Here is a 20,708-nt window from a genome sequence, read left to right as displayed (position 1 = left end):
CTGAAAACCTTGTCAGTCTCATTTCAGAGTCAGATTATCTGGCTTGTTTGTTTGTTGTCCTACTTTGTACCGTCTCCCCCTCTCTTTTTTAATTTCTTCTGGGCTGGAGAGGATTGTAGGGTGAGGGGATAGAGGCATGGAGGGATGAAGGGAAGGGAAAAGTCATGTCAAAATGCTCATCAATTCCCCCCAGGGCTGACACATGGGGCTAGAACCTTCTCATATCTCTCTCTTTGCCTCTACCACTATCTCTCTCTCCCTCTAACTCTTTCTCTCTCTCTTTGCCTCTACCACTATCTCACTCTCTCTTTGCCTCTACCACTATCTCTCTCTCTCTCTAACTTTCTCTCTCCCTCTCTCTTTACCTCTCTCTCTTTCTCTCCTCCCTCTCGCTCTCTCTTCCTCCAACCCTCTCTCTACTCACCCCCCCACCCCTCTCTCTGTGGATTTCCAAATGCACAGCCAGTCTTCAGTTATCCTGATGTGACCCTCTGAACATGAAAGGGTGTCCTTCCTTTCTTCCTTCCACCACTTAAATGGAAACCTGAAGTGGTTCTCGTATTGGTTAGGCCCACACTCTTTCCCATTGCCAAGATATTACAAGCTAAGAAGTGCCCTGTTAATCATTTATTAGTGTACACCGTAGCAAAACGTTTTGCAACTGGAAGTATTTTGGTCCATTTGGTATCTAGTGAATACAGTATGACCCTGAACTGTGTGATGCTGCAGATAATTACGGTTCTATACCAAATCATGGGTTCTAGCTATACCTAATTACGGACTAGTACCATTTCCAATGCAACCTCTAATGTATACTGACTCTGTGCTTGAATACACAACCTGTTGGAGCTTTCCTAACCCCATGCCTCATGGGATAAATCTGAACATTAAGGCATATCTGAGCACTTAGTGAATGGAATATTTGTTTTTCCTCCACTGTCCTTGTGCAAACCGAAGCCTAGTAACCTGCAGGCCTGATATAATCTTTTCCACAAATAAGTATTTCTGTATCAGAACAAAATAACATGCCATATATAGCTGGAGTATATCCAGAGCCTCCACAAAGGATCATTGTCTCATTCTTGGTTTCATAACAACAGTGATAGACTTCATTGGCAAACTGATGGTGTTAATGTTACAAAACTATGTCTATGTGTGAGAGAAAGGAGAAGGAGAGGAGAAAAGTGTGTGTGTGTGTGTGTGTGTGTGTGTGTGTGTGTGTGTGTGTGTGTGTGTGTGTGTGTGTGTGTGTGTGTGTGTGTGTGTGTGTGTGGATCTGTGTTTGCACATGCGTGCGTGTGTGTTCTTGCATGCGTGTGTGAAAGACAGACCAAGGGGGATGATAGGAGGAGAGAGGGCAATTAGAGGAGAATAGGGAGGGGTTGTGGTGGGTGTGTGTTTGTTTGGGGGAGGGAAGGAGGGGGGATGGGCTGACAGCGAGGGTTAAGTGACGTCAGCCTGCACGGCCCCATTCATGAACAGCGTGAATAATTGAGGGGCTGGCCCCGGAAGCCACGCTGCACAAACAGAAGCCATTATGCAAAGCAGTTAGCATCGGCAGCCATCTCTCCCCAGCCTCAGCATCATCCACACCATAGAGAAAGAGAGGAGGAGAGATAGGGAGGCAGGGAAAAGGCATGTAACGGAAGCAGGGAGAACGGGAAGAGCGTACAGGAAGCCAAGGAAGGATAGAGAGAAAGGAAGAAGGAAGAGGCTTTGCAGCAGCCAAAGAATGTGCCTGTGAATCACTCTACAGAGAGAGAGGGAAAGAGAGAGAGCGACAGACAGAGGGTGGCCATGACGGTGTTGATTTAGGGCGTGCTCCACTGGTTGCGCGTGATATCGGAGGGCTAGGCGGTCGTCTGTCTAACCGAGACCCCGCACACAGACCCCTCTGTCTGGGATGCAACGGGAGGCATTTCCCCCCTCTCCATCCCCTCTCTCTCCTCCTGCTACTCTCTTCCTCTTCGTGCTGATCGCTGAGTGAATTGATGAATGAAGCAGGTGGAAGTTGATCAGGCGGGTTGAGTCCTTCATGGCTGCCAGGTTAGTTCTTATCATTGCTTGGGGGGTAATTCATGTTAGCATCCTCACCTTGCAATGTCTAGTAGAAATTAATAGGAGGGCTAAAGGGGCTACTTAGCTTACGCTAGGCTAATTCTAATTGGGGCATCCAATGATGGAGGAGACTGGTTACCTCGTCTGTAGACGTGCTTGGAATGAAAAACCCACCGTCTCTTTATTGCTTTATCATTCCACACCAAAAGGCTACAGCTAATACGGTTCAGTCATTCTATTGTTTATTCTTCTCTCTGAGTGGGGCTGGGAAGTGGCGTGTGTGAGTGTGTGTGTCTGTGTGTGGGTGGTGGGGAATGACAAGGCAATGATGAGGCGGTGGGTTTTTCATTCCCCGCACGTCAAGAGACAAAGTAGTCCCATGTAGCTCAGCTGGTAGAGAATGGTGCTTTAAATGCCAGGGTTCTGGGTTTGATTCCCACAGGGACCAGTATGAAAAAAGTATACAAATATATGCATTCACTACTGTACGTTTCTCTGAATAAGAGTGTCTGATAAAATGACAAAAGGTATAAAAATCTCTCTTTCATCATTGGATGCTTGGATTAGCATTAGCCTAGCATGAGCTAATTATCCATGTTAGCCCCACTCCTATTCATTTATACTGTACAGTGCAAGGTGAAGACGCTAACGTACATTAGCTATATAGGTTTCATTGAGGAAACGATAACTTCATGTCTTGCCTGAATGCCCAGACACTTTGGGATTAACTGTCTGGCTTTAGGGGCGATGTGTTTTCATCAGAAATCAATCAAAGTGAATGCTTTACCATTCTGTTGCATGGTAATAATTTGAATAGCCAACTGATATCTATGAGAGAGAGAGAGAGAGAGAGAGAGAGAGAGAGAGAGAGAGAGAGAGAGAGAGAGAGAGAGAGAGAGAGAGAGAGAGAGAGAGAGAGAGAGAGAGAGAGAGAGAGAGAGATCAGCTCAATTTATGCACCAGTAGCATATGGGTCCAGGCTTGTCGGTATGTAGTATTTTTTTGGTGCATATTGGATAGAAAATCACCATGTTTTGACACATTTCCTTCACGTTTTGACACATTTCATTTTGACACATTTCCTTTACATTTTGACACGTTTTAAGAATGATAACTCATTGTCTTTGCATGCCTCAATTGATCAATATTCAATCAAATTCACGTTGATTTAAAACTTATGTTTAATCCTTTCTCATGGTGTCTTGACGGATTTGTCAAGAATTGTGTGACATAAAACATGACTTTCCGGTCCTTGTATTTATTTATTGATCAGTGAAATTAGACATTGAACTTGAACCCTGTAAGAATCCTGGATTGTGTGTGTTTTTTCCATTGAGATCTCAGAAATGCAGTGTAACTACGTAACATTAAGTGTCTCCTTATGCTACAGGCTGAAAACAGTTTTCGTGGGCACACAAATCCCAGAATGTATGCGGTTGCAAAATCGAGTGCTTCTCTAACCGAAAGAGTCACCTTACTAGATACTAGATAGTAGATACTTTAAACCTAAATCGATATTGTCAACTTGGTTGTTCAGTAATTATGGATAATACCTGTTGGATGCGCATTTGGTCTCGAGCTGTTTAATTACGCCGTGATATTTTCACACCTCATCATCTGATCCAATTTTGTGAATGACAGTCAAGTGGCAAACAGCTGTTGTGAGGGTGCATGCGTTAAAACAACCGCCCAAGTGCTAGAGAAAAGGTGTTAGAGGAATGTCCAGAATATTTTGGTGTCTCATTCATTACGCCGTGATGACAGTTGCGCCTGGATCCACATTGGATCTAATATCCCTAGCGAATGAATGTTGATCATCTGTTGTTCTCGGCTTGATTAACAGCAGGGTCTCGTTAGAGCCCAGACAACCTAGTGGCTTCTTCAAAATATGATCTAGTAATGAAATAACTTGACAAATACATTAAGGTTTCCATGTTACACTTGCACTTTTAAACAATACAAGGGGTGTGAAGTAGCCTACTTGAACTTAGAGCTCAGAAATGAAAGTACTTTAATAGACCTACCTTGAAAATCTGACATTTCCTCAATTTGGTGCTTGAAAAGTCCTTGTAATTATTGTAGCCAATTTATAAGTTCTCCTGCTCCCTTATAATTATCCGTGATTTCATTTTTTATCCGTTTTTGTGAGAGATGTGACCACTGTCACGATGGTAGAAATAGATCGGGAGACAGGCGCAGGAATGCGTAATAGTTTTTTTTTGTTGCCCCAAATTACAGCGTGCCATGTAAAGGCACAGGGACGAAGACCAAACAAACACGTATACAAAACACAGGCTTGAACCCCAAACAAAAGAGCGAGGAGTACCTTGAATAAATACACCGGGTCGAGACCCATAACATACATGCACACAATGATTCCACACGGGACGAGACCCGTAATCATCTGCGCAATACAAGCGGCACGAAAGCCAAAACAACACAGCACAGGTACTCACACGACCAACAGATATTGGAACAATAATCGACAGCCCAATGGTGACCCAAAGGGCACATTTATACAATTACAGTCCGGGAAATGGGGACCAGGTGTGCATGACGACACAGTTCCGGAGGGATCCGTGACAACCACTTTCGTTTGTTTCCCGCCGCTTCAATTGAAAGGTGTTGCCACAATTTATTTAGTCAGGCAAATCTATATTATTCTCACATATTTTTGAATATCAATGCATTGGCAAGGCCCAAAAAAATCTGAATTCTTAAATATGTTCTGTGTCCTTTAGGGTTGGGCGGTATCCAGACTGTCATACCTTCATACTGTTCCTTTACCATGCCAGTAAACGGCATTACTGGCAATTTACACAAGGGGTGCTATTTCTTTCCAAAGAAAAAAAAAGAAAACAATTTCACTCATAAACAATTTTTGGCAGCAGGGATCTTGATCCAGGAGGGGACTGATTTTCTCTGCTGTAACCAAGTAGCTTAATCTTGCAAGCAAGCCACTTACAGTATACCGCCCAAGCCTAGTGTCCTCATCCAAGGGTCAAAGGCAGATGCAAGTATGCTCAACCAGAGATTTTGGAAAATCAACCCCTATGACTGTAATTCTATGCCTTTTTGCATGCTTTGTGTCACAGTTCCTCTTCAGGACTGAAAACGGTCCTCCAAGTATACAAAGAACAGATAAGATAACCATAACCCTATAATATGTTTGTATGCTAGGCTACAGCACATACTCAGCTATTGGGCGACAACACGTACTCAGCTATAAACTACAGTACGTACTCAGCTATAAACTACAGTACATACTCAGCTATAAACTACAGTACATACTCAGCTATAAACTACAGTACATAGTCAGCTATAAACTACAGTGCATACTCAGCTATTGGGCGAGAGCACATACTTAGCTATTGGCTACAGCTTCACACAAAACGGTAACAAATAAAGCAGCACAATGAAGGCGTATATAGAACCTTTTGTAGTGCTATATGAAGCGAGCCATTGAACCCTTATAGTTCCTATAGTATAGCAACATTTCTTCTGGATGTAGGCTTCAGTGTTTGCTGTAGCCTAAAGGTAAGGGTCAATTCCAGATGACTGTTACAAATGGGCTACACCGGTGGATAAGTGTCCCTGAATGCTGTCGAGCCACAAAGCAACATGTGTAATGGAAACTAATGGATGCCAGGACGTTGTTGTTTCTAAGGTCCATTTTTACAGACGATAACACCCTGATGCAACACCCTGATACAAAGGTGATGCACAAGACAAGACAGGGGTATGAGTAAAGACATGATATAAAGGTATAACAGACATGATATAACATGGTGACACGAGTGAATGTCGAGCATTGATAAGGACCCTGGTGGTTCCCAGTGGTTATGGCTTTACTGTGTGATACAGAGTGGTAGATGAGTATAGGTTTCAATGGGCAGCATGCCAAATGGCTCCCTATTCCCTTTATAGTGCAATTCTTTCGACCAGCGCCCACTTGCTCTACACTGATCCTCCCACCATCCCTTCTTTAAGGCAACACACACACAGGGCGTTTTATAATCACTTTCAACCAGGTGGGTACTGTTTCATAATTCTACTCTCACATGCTGGAGTTGGGCGAGACACAACAACAACCTCAGCTGAGCTCTGTGCGTGTGTGCGTGCCCATGTGTATGCTTGTAATGTTGTCCATAGCTGTAATCTACTGAATACAAGTTAGATTTAGGGAGTGAATTAGGGAGTATTACTGAAGCGTTGTGTGCAATGACACAGCAATTGAAAGAGAGCGTCAAAGTAATGTGTCTCAATAATTCAATTTCAATATAATCTTCCATATTGTACCAGACAGTATGCCCGAGAGGGTATTCTATGACCTCCCTCTCTCGTTTGTTGGAATCTGTTCGCTTTTTCTGCCTGACACACAGACACACGCACACTCTGCTTCAATAATACAGTCTGCACCCAAAGCCCCAAGGTGATATAGAAAGGGATGTAAACTGTGGAGAAAGAGGGAGGGAGAGAGCGAGGGATAAAAAAAAGAGAGTGTGTGAAAGGGGGTGGCGGGACACTCCACAGGGGAACGTTGCGTGGGAGCTTACTGTTGGTATAGAGAGAGAGAGAGGGATGGAGACAGAGAAGGAGGGAGGGTGAGATGAGGCGCCAACCCCTGCAGCAGAGCAGCTGTTCTCTCAGCAACCATGAAGAGGGTTTAGTGAAGTTGTTTTAATTTTTTACATTTTTATTTAACTAGGCAAGTCAGTTAAGAACAAATTCTTATTTACAATGACGGCCTACCAAAAGGCAAAAGGCCTCCCGTGGGGACAGGGGCTGGGATTAAAAATACAAATAAAGAAAATAATAAAATATAAGACCAAACACACATCACGACAAAAGAGACAACACTACATAAAAAGAGACCTAAGACAACAACATAGCAAGGCAGCAACACATGACAACACAGCATGTTAGCAACATAACATGACAACAACATGGTAGCAACACAGCATGGTAGCAGCACAAAATATGGTACAAACATTATTGGGCACAGACAACAGCACAAAGGACAAGAAGGTAGAGACAACAATACATCACGCAAAGCAGCCACAACTGTCAATAAGAGTGTCCATGATTGAGTCTTTGAATAAGGAGATTGAGATAAAACTGTCCAGTTTGAGTGTTTGTTGCAGCTCGTTCCAGTCGCATACGGGTGTTGTATGTGGAGGATGAGGGCTGCAGTAGATATCTCAGATAGGCCTCACTCCCCCCTCCCCCCTAAGAGTGTTTTAAATAAGCATCAACCAGTGGGTCTTGCGACGGGTATACAGAGATGACCAGTTTACAGAGGAGTATAGAGTGCAGTGATGTGTCCTATATGGAACATTGGTGGCAAATCTGATGGCCGAATGGTAAAAAAACATCTAGCTGCTCGAGAGCACCCTTACTCGCCGATCTATAAATGATGTCTCCGTAATCTAGCATGGGTAGGATGGTCATCTGAATCAGGGTTCGTTTGGCAGCTGGGGTGAAAGAGGAGCGATTACGATAGAGGAAACCAAGTCTAGATGTAACTTTAGCCTGTGCTGAGAGGACAGTGTACCGTCTAGCCATACTCCCAAGTACTTGTATGAGGTGACTACCTCAAGCTCTAAACCCTCAGAGGTAGTAATCACACGTGGGAAGAGGCCATTCTTCTTACCAAACCACATGACCTTTGTTTGGACATGTTCAGAACAAGGTTAAGGGTAGAGAAAGCTTGTTGGACACTAAGAAAGCTATGTTGTAGAGCATTTAACACAAAATCCGGGGAGGGGTCAGCTGAGTATAAGACTGTATCATCTGCATATAAATGGATGAGAGAGCTTCCTACTGCCTGAGCTATGTTGTTGATGTAAATTGAGAAGAGCGTGGGTCCTAGGATTGAGCCTTGAGGTACTCCCTTGGTGACAGGCAGTGGCTGATATAGCAGATTTTCTGACTTTATGCACTGTACTCTTTGAGAGAGGGAGTTAGCAAACCAGACCAAAGACCCCTCAGAGACACCAATACTCCTTAGCCGGCCCACAAGAATGGAATAGTCTACCTTATCAAAAGCTTTGGCCAAGTCAATAAAAATAGCAGCACAACATTGCTTAGAATCAACGGCAATGTTGACATAATTGAGGACCTTTAAGGTTGCAGTGACATATCCATAACTTTAGTGGAAAGCAGATTGCATACCAGAGAGAATACAATAGACATCAAGAAAGCCAGTCAGTTGATTATTGACAAGTTTTTCCAACACTTTTGATAAACAGGGAAAAATAGAAATAGACCTGTAACAGTTAGGATCAGCTTGATCTCCCCCTTTAAATAAAGGACGAAATGTGGCTGCCTTCCAAGCAATGGGAAACTCCCCAGAAAGGAGAGACAGGTTAAAAAGGTCAGTGATAGACTTGGCAATGATAGGGGCAGCAACCTTAAAGAAGAAAGGGTCTAAACCATCTGAACCAGATGTTTTTTTGGGGTCAAGAGTCAGGAGCTCCTTTAGCACCTCGGACTCAGTGACTGCATGCAGGGAGAAACTTTGTAGCGGGGCAGGGGAAAAAGAGGGAGAAGCATCGGGGGTAGTCGCATTAGAAGGGTTGGGAGATGAGGAAATGTTGGACAGGCAAGGAGGCATGGTTGAGACAAATAGGAATCCAGACTTAATGAAGTGGTGATTAAAGAGCTCAGCCATGTGCTTCTTGTCAGTAACAACCACATCATCAACTTTAAGGGACATGGGCAGCTGTGAGGAGGGTTTATTCTCCAGGTCTTTAACTGTTTTCCAGAACTTCTTGGGGTTAGACCTACAGAGAGAGAACTGCTCCTTAAAGTAACTAACTCTGGCCTTCCATATAGCCCGAGTGGACTTATTTCTCATTTGCCTGAACGAGAATCAGTCAGTCTGGGTATGCGTGTGCCAAGCCTTTTGCCAAATGCAATTCTTGAGGTGGAGTAACTCTGCAAGATCACGGTCGAACCAGGGGCTGAACCTGTTTTTAATTCTCATTTTCTTTATGGGGCCGTGTTTGTTAACAATACCACTGAAAATATAAAGAAAGAAGATCCAAGTGTCTTTGACAGAGGGGATCAAACTGATTCTATACAATTTTACAGAGGCCAGTTCATGAAGGAATGCTTGCTCATTCACGTTTTTTAGCAAGCGTCTATGACAAATCAGGACAGGTCGTTTCACTGAGCAGCCATTGCGGACACAGGCTGTAAAACAGTGGTCTTTACAGAAAACACCTGACTGATACCACTCAGGATTATTTGTGAGGATAACGTCAAGAAGAGTAGCATTTTCTGGGTGTTTGAAGTCATACCTTGTGGGATTGGTAATAATCTGATAAATATTTAGGGAGTCCCATTGCTTTAGGACTTGGTCAGATGGTTTATGTCCCAGTTTAGGTCACCTAGCAAGACAAATTCAGACTTAGTGAAATGGGCCAGGAGAGAGCTTAGGGCAGGGAAGTTAGTGTTCTCTTCACTGAGCTAGACCAACATGGCCAAAAGAGCCTTAGTTGCCTGATGTCAAATGAAGTACACTGAATCTGCCAGAGCCTAAACCTGAAGGTCTGGAACCGTGTTCATAAAATATCTTAGTGCTGATCTAGGATCAGGTCTCCCCTCTTATTCATTATGATTTAAAAGGCAAAGTGATCCTCGATCATCAGTCCTACTCTGAAACACTTTATGAATAAGTGCCCTGGAGAGTAGAGACTCTCTAGTGGTCTGGATATGACATCAGTTGGTCGATAAAATTGTCCTCTCTTGTCAAGGACAGAGACGGTGCCTCATTGATGTGCTCTGCGGTATCAAAGACCAATCTTTTCCACTGGAGGAAGTGAACAAATGATTGGGAGGTTGTTGCTTTCTTTAAATTGTCTGATGGTCAAACAACTCAACTTCCAATGGAGTGGATGTTTTTTATAAGGTCTTTGTAGGTTGAAATAAATAAAAACAATTGCACATTATTCATGTCGAATACACATTTGCATCTCAAGAATTCAGCCCATAAGTGCTGTGAGTATCACAGAGTTTAAGCAGTCATTTTAGTCATTCTCTCTCTCTCACTTCCTCTCTCTCTCTCCCCAACAGCACTGCTAGCAATTCGAACCGGAGCACGCCCACTTGCTCGCCCGTCCTGCGCCATCGCTCTCGCTCACCCACGCCCCAGCAGAGCCTGGACCCCAGTGGTGAGAACATGGTGGAGAAGGGCCACTCGGACCCCTCCTCTGACAAGGACAAGTCCCCCTCCACCATAGAGCAGGTGGTGCAGCGCACTTACAGTCAGTCGGTACACTCCACCACACGCAGCCACGGGGGCAAGAACTCCAAGGTGAGCATGTGTGCCTGGACCAAACACACACTGGATGAAACACACATTCATGGGCCAAAACACAATTGTGTATTGGTGGAGAAAATGTACGAAGTAACACACTCAATTAATTCAAAGGTTAAGGTAACACACCCATTCCAGGAGTGTTTCCCCCTATCTCAGACCTGTTGTCCTAACTTAGTTTAACTTCTTTGGTAATTAGAGAAACAACCATGCCCTGGTCTGGACCCAGGTGCAAGTATGGACATGACACAAACACATAGCCATCACATGACATCTCTAGCCTCTCTAGCCCCACCCACTGCATATCATCACAGTAGTTTGCCTTTTAGGACTTCTGATCCGCTGTACCTAAAAGTAATCCACACTCTCACAACAAAAGAAACAGCAGCGATCTTTGTACAAATTGTATAATTGATTACTTTCTCCCAATTGAAATTAATTTACTGTAGAATATACTCCAATGCGGGCTGTCAGAATGAAATTGACAAGGTCCATCTGTAAAAAATGTTTCTCTGCCATTCGGTAGTGGATTTTGAAAACATGCATCTTTGTCAAGTACTCAAGTAGAGTACATTCGGAGAGTATTACAGCCGTATTATAAAATGGATTAAATAAAACATTTTCCTCATCAATCTACACACAATACCCCATAATGACAAAGCGAAAACAGATTTTGACAGAAATACCTTTGCATAAGTATTCAGACCCTTTGCTATGAGACTCAAAATTGAGCTCAGGGCCATCCTGTTTCCATTGATCATCCTTGAGATGTTTCTACATCTTGATTGTAGACCACCTGTGGTAATTCAATTGATTTGACATGATTTTGAAAGGCACCCACCTGTCTGTATAAGGTCCCACAGTTGACAGTGCATGTCAGAGCAAAAACCAAGCCATGAGGTCAAAGGAATTGTCCGTAGAGCTCGGAGACAGGATTGTGTCAAGGAACAGATCTGGGGAAGGGTACCAAAAAATGTCTGCAGCATTGAGAGGTCCCCAAGAACACAGTGGCCTCCATCATTCTTAAATGGAAGAAGTTTGGAACCACCAACACTCCTCCTAGAGCTGGCCACCCGCCCAAACTGAGCAATCGAGGGATAAGAGCCTTGGTATGGGAGGTGACCAAGAATCTGATGGTCACTCAGACAGAGCTCCAGAGTTTCTCTGCTGAGATGGGAGAACCTTCCAGAAGGACAACCATCTCTGCAGGACTCCACCAATCAGGCCTTTATGGTAGACGGAAGCCACTCAGTAAAAGGCACGACAGCCCGCTTGGAGTTTGCCAAAAAGCGTGTCACGTCTGGAGGAAACCTGGGACCATACCTACATTGAAGCATTGTGATGGCAGCATCATGCTACAGGGATGTTTTTCAGCGGCAGGGACTGGGAAACCTGTCCGGATCGAGGGAAAGATGAACGGAGCAAAGTACAGAGAGATCCTTGATGAAAACCTTCTCCAGAGCGCTCAGCACCTCAGCATGGGGCGGAGGTTCACCTTCCAACAGGACAACGACACTAAGCACACAACCAAGACAACGCGGGAGTTGCTTCGGGACAAGTCTCTGAATGTCCTTGAGGGGCCCTGCCAGAGCCCGGACTTCAACCCGATCGAACATCTCTGGGGAGACCTGAAAATAGCTGTGCAGCAATGCTCCTCATCCAACCTGACAGAGCTTAAGAGGATCTGCAGAGAAGAATGGGAGAAACTCCCTAAATACAGGTGTGCCAAGCTTGTAGCGTCATACCCAAGACGACTCGAGGCTGTAATCGTTTCCAAATGTGCGTCAACAAAGTACTGAGTAAAGGGTCTGAATACTTTTGTAAATGTGATAAGTTCTTTATTTTTTATACATTTGCAAAAATGTCTAAACTTGTTTTTGCTCTGTCATTATGGAGTAATGTGTGTAGATTGAGGGGGGGACTTTTTAAATCACTGTAACGTAACAATGTGGAAAAAGTGAAGGGGTCTGGATACTTTCCGAATGCACTGTATATCATAGTAAGGTTCTTCTCAACCTTTTTCATATCCCATTCCATGCTGATGTTGCCTCACCTCCACTCTCAGGAGTTGACTTGTCCGTCACTTGTCATGCTTTTGTTTGCCATGTTTACTTTTGAGACATGGTTGTTACATTTCTTCACCACCTGAACAATCATAAAACCCCCCACAAGCCAAGTCTGTAACTTGAAACGTTTTTGTTCCTTATATATATTTGCTCTTTTTGTTTTAGTTTTCTGATTTTCTTTGTTCTTCTTCTCATGCATGCTAGTCTCACAAGCGACTTTCCAAAGTAAGCATCACTCTTTTTCTGGTTTTTCACCTCTTTCCTTCTAGCTTGTACTCATGCCTCGTGACTTGCCCACTATCCCTGCGATAGGCTAATTGTTTTTCCTTTATGCCACCCTACATTATGCTAAGCTAACGTGCGCCTCTATCCTGTCTTTACCAATCCCGCCCTACTCTACCTGATGAGACTAACCAACACTCTCTATGCTAAGCTATGTTAGCCTTACCTAGCTTACCCCTTGCTAACCAACTATATTAGCCTACCCTTGCACTGACCTGATCTCATCTCCCTCATGCCATGCTAGCTTAGAAGAGTTAACTCATAATGTACTTTTTATGCTGCTAGAGCAGATGTTAAAATGGTTAATCATGGTAACTGGAAACCCTCAGACTATTTAACATTACCCTAAATGACTGTTGCTCATCTTTCCATGCCTCGATCACACTGCATTATCCCATCCTACCTTAAAGGTACACTCATCAATATGATATCATCATACATTGCTGGGGGCCACTTCCTGTTTACAGACAGAATTCAAATCTGTCAAGACTGACACTATTGGCTCTTTTCCTTTTTATGAACTCCCTTGAGACATGTCCATCATACAAGCAGGGTCACTTCCTGCTTACAGACATAAAAAACAACTGAACTCTAGTGGTCTTTAAGCAGGAAGTGACCCCCGCTTTGTACAGGTATGACGTCAAATTGCAGTGTACCTTTCATCCACCCATCTCTACATTTTAACTGCATACATAAGACTGAAGTTCCCTACCTTATTACTGCAGGTTACCGCTGGATTTCATAACACACTACTAAACGGGAGATTACACGGAGCGCCAAGCTAAAATAACTCTGCTTGCAACTAATAAACAGTGTAATGAAACTAGCAGACCAGCTGATCTGACACTGTTACGGTGTCAAGCCAGCTTGATACAAGACAGTGGAAATGGCGTGGGAAATGGTCATTGTCTGCGTTTACTACTCCCGCCCCAATGAAACATACTATCAGGAACAGCGAAATCGAAAAAGATACATGGAAGAATATGACATATTACAACTGTAAAAAATTATTTTCACTAGAAATGTAGTATATGTCAATTACTTGGATTTAGTTAAAATGTTTATTTACAGACAAGTCGCCTACTTAGCCAAATTATGCCTACAGCGAGGCTACTCTTCTGCAAAAAATAAAGTTATTGAAGACAATTTTAATGAATTACCACATTGTAAAGGAAAGTGATATGTAATGCAACATGTGTGATAGACAATTTAAATATCATTATAAAACAAAGCACTCTGCAGCTGATTCTTTGGTTAAGATAACGACATCCAAATAATAAGAGGTTACTCTCCCTACCACATTTCCTTCAAATTCAGACATTGTTTCTTCAATAAAGTACAATATGCCACTGTAGACATACTGGCCTGGAAGAAAATATAAAGGTTCACTATTGAGTGTTAGCACGTTGTTCTACAAATAAAGAAATGTCCGCTATTCACAGCATAGGAAATGTTACTCTTCACTCCAAGCCTACCCACAAACAAGATTTAATAAAAACAATATCATTTGTGCAACTTTAAATAACTACTAGAATACAATATCAATTTACAGTGCATTTGGAAAGTATTCAGACTCCTTCTCCACATTTTGTTACGTTACAGCATTATTATAAAATAGATTCTATAGTTTTTTTCCTCTCATCAATCTACAAACAATACCCCATAATGACGAAGCAAAAACCGTTTGAGAGATTTTTTAAATGTATTTAAAATGACAGAAATACCTTATTTACAAAAGTATTCAGACTTGGCTGTGTGCATAGGGTCGTTGTCCTGTCAGAAGGTGAACCTTCACCCCAGTCTGAGGTACTAAGCGCTCTGGAGCAGGTTGTCATCTCTCTGTACTTTGCTCCATTTATCTTTCCCTCGATCCGGACTAGTCTCCCAGTACCTGCCGCTGAAAAACATCACCACAGCATGATGCTGCCACCATCATGCTTCACCATAAGGAATGGTATTGGCCAGGTGATAACCGGTGCCTGGTTTCCTCCAGACGTGACGCTTGACATTCAGGCCAAAGAAGTCAATATTGGTTTCATCAGACCAGAGAATATTGTTTCTCATGGTCTGAGAATACATTAGGTGCCTTTTGGCAAACTCCAAGCAGGCTGTCGTGCCTTTTACTGAGGAGTGGCTTCCATCTGGCCACTCTACCATAAAGGCCTGATTGGTGGAGTGCTGCAGAGATGGTTGTCCTTCTGGATGGTTCTCCCATCTCCACAGAGGAACTAGACCCCTACAGGGTGACCATTGGATTCTTGGTCACCTCCCTGACCAAGGCCCTTATCTCCCGATTGCTCAGTTTGGCCAGGCGGCCAGCTCTAGGAAGAGTGTTGGTAGTTCCAAACTTCTTCCATTTAAGAATAATGGAGGCCACTGTGTTCTTGGGGACCTCTCAATGCTGCAGAAATGTTTTGGTACCCTTCCCCAGATCTGTGCCTCGACACAATCCTGTCTTGGCGCTCTACGGACAATTCCTTCGACCTCATGGCTTGGTTTTTGCTCTGACATTCACTGTCAACTTTAGCCTATGTAAATAAGGTATTTCGGTTTTTATATTTAATACATTTGCAAAAGTGTCTAAAAACCTGTTTTCACTTTGTCATTATGGGGTATTGTGTGTAGATTGATGAGGAAAAAAAACTGGAAACTTTCCAGATGCACTGTAGTTTCAAATGTCTATTGTGTAGCCTACAGTTCAGGACTATTTTCTTTTCCCCTCTTGATAAGAAATGTTTTATTAGGACAAGTAAAATCATTAATGGATTAAATAAATTGGAAACGAAAAATGTATCCTGCACCATGATTTCTTCCGTTCATATAATGTTTGGGTTGGTTCGTTGCCATAATAGATTTTCCGTGGTAAACGAGGAAATTAAATACATTATTTCAGTTGTTTGGAATGATTGTCAAAGAGATAAATCGCCCTTCGTCTGCTTAAATAGCAAGATTAAAATGTTCCAATGATAATACCCACCAGAAAACAAAATCGTCTTGATAAATGTTAGTTGCAATCAATCAGGACTAGAACATCCGCGATATGGAGCGGTAAATCAGTGGTGGATGATGGTTGCAATTGAGATCAGCTCTGCGGGTGATTTTAGAGTGTATTGATGGTATAACGAGAGATCAGCTGGTGATAACCTAGTGGCCATCAGTGGTTGCAATTGGCTCAAGGAGTTTACTAAGAGTCTATACTACGAGTTGGCTATACTAAGAGTATACTAACGTATACTTGGTTGTGACCATACGGCCTTTGTTATCTTAACCTTCTTTCACTTCTCTTGACCTTGCCTAACCCCTTCTCAAGGTTGTGTTCATTAGGGCACGCAACATAAAATGTTTTAAAACGTTTTGCAACGAAAATGAATGTTTCTTATTGAACAATGCCAGATAGTCCCTGCCGTTCTCAGTGGGCTCTCTTCTGTTTTGTGCCTAATGAACATGACCTAGCCTTCCTACCCTACTCTAACACTCTTTCCTGACGACATCATGATCCCCTATGTGGCCCTCTGTGTGAAATGTTCTGTGTTACAGGTACTGAAGTTGCCCCTAGATGCTGATCTTGGGTCAGTTTTGTATTTTCCCCAATAATGGTTAAGGTTGGGGGAAGCTGATCCTAGATCTGTACCTAAGGGAAACTTCACCTCAGAGCTACTGTTCATACTGTTTCTTTACTTTGATGGAGTACCACGCTGTATGAGTGAAGTCTGTTCTGTGGTGTTTTGTAGCATTGCTGTGGTACCAGGACAGACCCCGAGCATGAGTATTTGAAGGCATGTACGCACACACACATACACACAGATGCACACGCACACTACTTCGCCTCCCACCAACCACCACTAGCTTGTAATACTTTCTGAACAAGCTAACATATGGAAGGGGAAACGTTTAAATATATATTTTTGGGGTGTTTTGACACTTTATTCAGACAGTGAGAAAATGATGTGGGGAGAAAGGAAAGTGGGAGAAACAGTGTAAAGGGTGGATGCAGGGATTGGACCGTGGTCTCCAGTGGGGAGTGTTACCGGTACACCATGGCTCGACACATGGAAGGGGAAAAGTAATAGACATTCACCGTTGGTCACTATCCTCCTAGTTGGAGGAGCACACACTCACCACATACTCATATCTTCAGCCTCTCCAGCCTCTGAGTTAGAACAAATGGGACACAAGGAACATAATCGACAGCCTCAAACGGCTTGACTCCCTTTTGGAAAACCATAACAGCTAACGACAAACCATCCACATTCCAACTCTGTCATTCCTTCCAGTACATGTCATACTGTATGTAATATGCAGTGCCTTCAGAAAGTTTTCACACCTCTTTACTTTTTCTACATTTTGTTGTGTTACAGACTGAATTTAAAATGATATTTTGTGTCACTGATCTACACACAATACCCCATAATGTCAAAGTGGAATTATGTTTTTACACATTTCTACAAATGAGTCAATAAGTATTCAAACCTTTTTGTTATGACAAGCCTAAATAAGTTGTAGAGTAAATATTTGCTTAACAAGTCAAATAAGTTGCATGTGAAATAGTAAGGTATAACATGATTTTTATTGACTACCCCATCTCTGTACCCCTCAGTCAAACTGTGAATTTCAAGCACCGATTCATCCACAAAGACGATGGAGGTTTTCTAATGCCTCACAAAGATGGGCACCTATTGGTAGATGGGTAAAAAAACATTGAATATCCCTTTGAGCATGGTGAAGTTATGAATTACTCTTTGGATGGTATATCCATACACCCAGGTACTACAAAGATACAGGCGTTATTCCTAACTGAGTTGCTGGAGAGGCAAGAAACCGCTCTGAGATTTCACAATGAGGCCAATGGTGATTTTAAAACAGTTGCAGAGTTTATTGGCTGTGATAGAAGAAAACTAAGGATGGATCAACAACATTGTAGTTACTCCACAATACTAAACTAAATGAGAGAATGAAAAGAAGGAAACCTGTACAGAATACAAATATTCCAAAAGCTGCATGTAACGGCTGTCTGGAAGAGGGAACCAAGGTGCAGCAGAGGATGTGTTCATCATTAGAATTTTAATTCAAATAAACACTACAAAATGAACAAACGACAGCAAACAGTCCTGTTAGGAAAATACTCAAAACAGAAACAATTACCCACAAAACCCAAAGGAAAAACATGCTCCTTATGTGTGACTCCCAATCAGCAGCAACGAGCTTCAGCTGTGCCTGATTGGGAGCCACACACACGGCCCAAAACAAAGAAATACCAAAACATAGAAAAAGGAACATAGAACGCCCACCCAATGTAACACCCTGGCCTAACCAAAATAAAGAACAAAAAAACCCTCTCTATGGCCAGGGCGTTACACTGCATCATGTTATGCGTATGCTTGTCATCGGCAAGGACTAGTTTTTTAGGATAAAAAGAAATGGATCAAGGCTAAGCACAGGAAAAAAAATAATGGGCAAATATTGTACAATCCAGGTGTGCAAAGCTCTTAGAGACTTACCCAGAAAGACTCACAGCTGTAATCGCTGCCAAAGGTGATTCGACAAATGTTTTTATTCAGGGGGTTGAATACTTATCTAATCAAGATAAATTCATTTTTTATTTTCAATTAATTCAACAAAAGAAAAAAAAATTTTCTTCCACTTTGACATTACAGGGTATTTTGTCTAGATCGTTGACAGAAAATGATAATTACTTTCCGAAGGCACTGTATGTCTGTTTGTGTCATCTTAACTCTCTCGTCTCTCATTTGCATGACCGCTTTTGTCTGTGTGTTTATTTTCTTTCCAGTATGACAGACTAAAACTGACTAAAGTAAGCGCTCATCTTTTCTTTAACCCTCCCACCTCCATAGCCCTCTTAAACTTGACCCCCTGCTTGTGACGATATTTCACCTCACCGCCTAGCTCAGCCTACTTATCCTTGGTTCAGTGTGCTCCAAACATGAATCTCCTAGCAGGTGTAACTGGTTACAATGAAGTCATTATGACGTCATGGTTAAGTTGCGTACTCGTTGTTGGACATCCACTCCCTTTTCATATATGCTCTTTATTGGAGAGGTATTGAGCAAAATGAGATGTAGGGAGAAACAGAATTGAAAGTTGCAGGTCAGGTTTACAACCCATGCCCAGACAGGCAATATGTCGTCTGGTGTCAGCAGCACTACCACTGGACCAGACCCCAGAACTTTTTAGTCTTTCTTGACCTCATCATGGTTGTAACAGAGACCAGTTGGTTGTAGTCTGGTTATAGGATGTTTTCTCAACTACAAAACAAGTTAACAACCAGAAAATCATCAAAAGGATGTTGAAGTTGGGTTGTTTTATGTGTAATGTGGATGATTAATTTGTAATAGAATATTTTTGACACAATTGAAGGCAGCTCGTTGTAAGCTGCTATCATAAGAGGCCTTCATACATACAGTTGAAGTCAGAAATTTACATACACCTTAGCCAAATACATTTAAACTCAGTTTCTCACAATTCCTAACATTTAATTCTAGTAAAAATTCCCTGTCTTAGGTCAGTTAGGATCACCACTTTATTTTAAGAATGTGAAATGTCAGAATAATAGTAGAGAGAATGATTTATTTCAGCTTTTATTTCTTTCATCACATTCCCAGTGTGTCAGAAGTTTACATACTAATTGAGTGTATTTGGTAGCATTAACTTTAAATTGTTTAACTTGGGTCAAACGTTTCAGGTAGCCTTCCACAAGCTTCCCACAATAACTTGGATGCATTTTGGCACATTCCTCCTGACAGAGCTGGTGCAACTGAGCCAGGTTTGTGGGCCTCCTTGCTCGGACACTCTTTTTCAGTTCTGCCCACAAATTTTCTATAGGATTGAGGTCAGGGCTTTGTGATGGCCACTCCAATACCTTGACTTTGTTGTCCTTAAGCCATTTTGCCACAACTTTGGAAGTATGCTTGGGGTATTGGGGTAACTCTCCATTTGGAAGACCCATTTGCAACCAAGCTTTAACTTCCTGATTGATGTCTTGAGATGTTGCTTCAATATATCCACATAGTTTTCCCTCCTCATGATGCCATCAATTTTGTGAAGTGCGCCAGTCCCTCCTGCAGCAAAGCACCCCCACAACATGATGCTGCCACCCCCGTGCTTCACGGTTGGGATGGTGTTCTTCGGCTTGCAAGGCTCCCCCTTTTTCCTCCACACATAACGATGGTCATTATGGCCAAACAGTTCTATTTTTGTTTCATCAGACCAGAGGACATTTCTCCAAAAAGTATGATCTTTGTTCCCTTGTGCAGTTGCAAACCGTAGTCTGGCTATTTTATGGCAGTTTTGGAGCAGTGGCTTCTTTCTTATTGAGTGGACTTTCAGGTTATGTCGATATTGGACTCGTTTTACTGTGGATATAGATACTTTTGTACCTGTTTCCTCCAGCATCTTCACAAGGTCCTTTGCTGTTGTTCTGGGATTGATTTGCACTTTTCACACCAAAGTACGTTCATCTCTAGGAGACAGAACGTGTCTCCTTCCTGAGCGGTATGATGGCTGCGTGGTCCCATGGTGTTTATACTTGCGTACTATTGTTTGTACAGATGAACGTGGTACCTTCAGGCGTTTGAAAATTGCTCCCAAGGATGAACCAGACTTGTGGAGGTCGACACTTTTTTTCTGAGGTCTTGGCTGATTTCTTTTGATTTTCCCATGATGTCAAGCAAAGAGGCACTGAGTTTGAAGGTAGGCCTTGAAATACATTCACAGGTACACCTCCAATTGACTCAAATGATGTCAATTAGCCTATCAGAAGCTTCTAAAGCCATGACATAATTTTCTGGAATTATCCAAGCTGTTTAAAGGCAGTCAACTTAGTGTATGTAAACTTCTGACCCACTGGAATTGTGATAAGGTGAATTATAAGTGAAATAATCTGTCTGTAAACAATTTTTGGAAAAATTACTTGTGTCATGCACAAAGTAGATGTCCTAACCGACTTGCCAGAACTATAGTTT

General features: G+C 42.5%; 1 protein-coding gene across 11 annotated transcripts in view; it reads left to right on the top strand.

Moving 5' to 3' along the window:
* Positions 1-20,708, top strand: part of LOC106567545 (protein Aster-B) — a 127,759-nt gene that overhangs the window by 79,078 nt on the left and 27,973 nt on the right. For 10 of the 11 annotated variants that reach the window (XM_045693456.1, XM_045693457.1, XM_045693449.1 and 7 more), the window contains one exon: positions 10,138-10,378. In XM_045693456.1, the coding sequence (XP_045549412.1) occupies positions 10,244-10,378 (135 nt within the window). In that variant the 5' untranslated portion in view covers positions 10,138-10,243. Of the gene's footprint in view, positions 1-1,537; positions 2,047-10,137; positions 10,379-20,708 lie in introns of those variants that run through there. The other variant, XM_045693450.1, reaches the window with a different exon arrangement.

This window comes from Salmo salar, chromosome ssa13 (genome assembly GCF_905237065.1).
Source record: "Salmo salar chromosome ssa13, Ssal_v3.1, whole genome shotgun sequence".
NCBI classification, from domain to species: Eukaryota; Metazoa; Chordata; class Actinopteri; order Salmoniformes; family Salmonidae; genus Salmo; species Salmo salar.
Note: the sequence above shows the minus strand (reverse complement) of the source record. Positions and strands in the feature narration are given on the sequence as shown.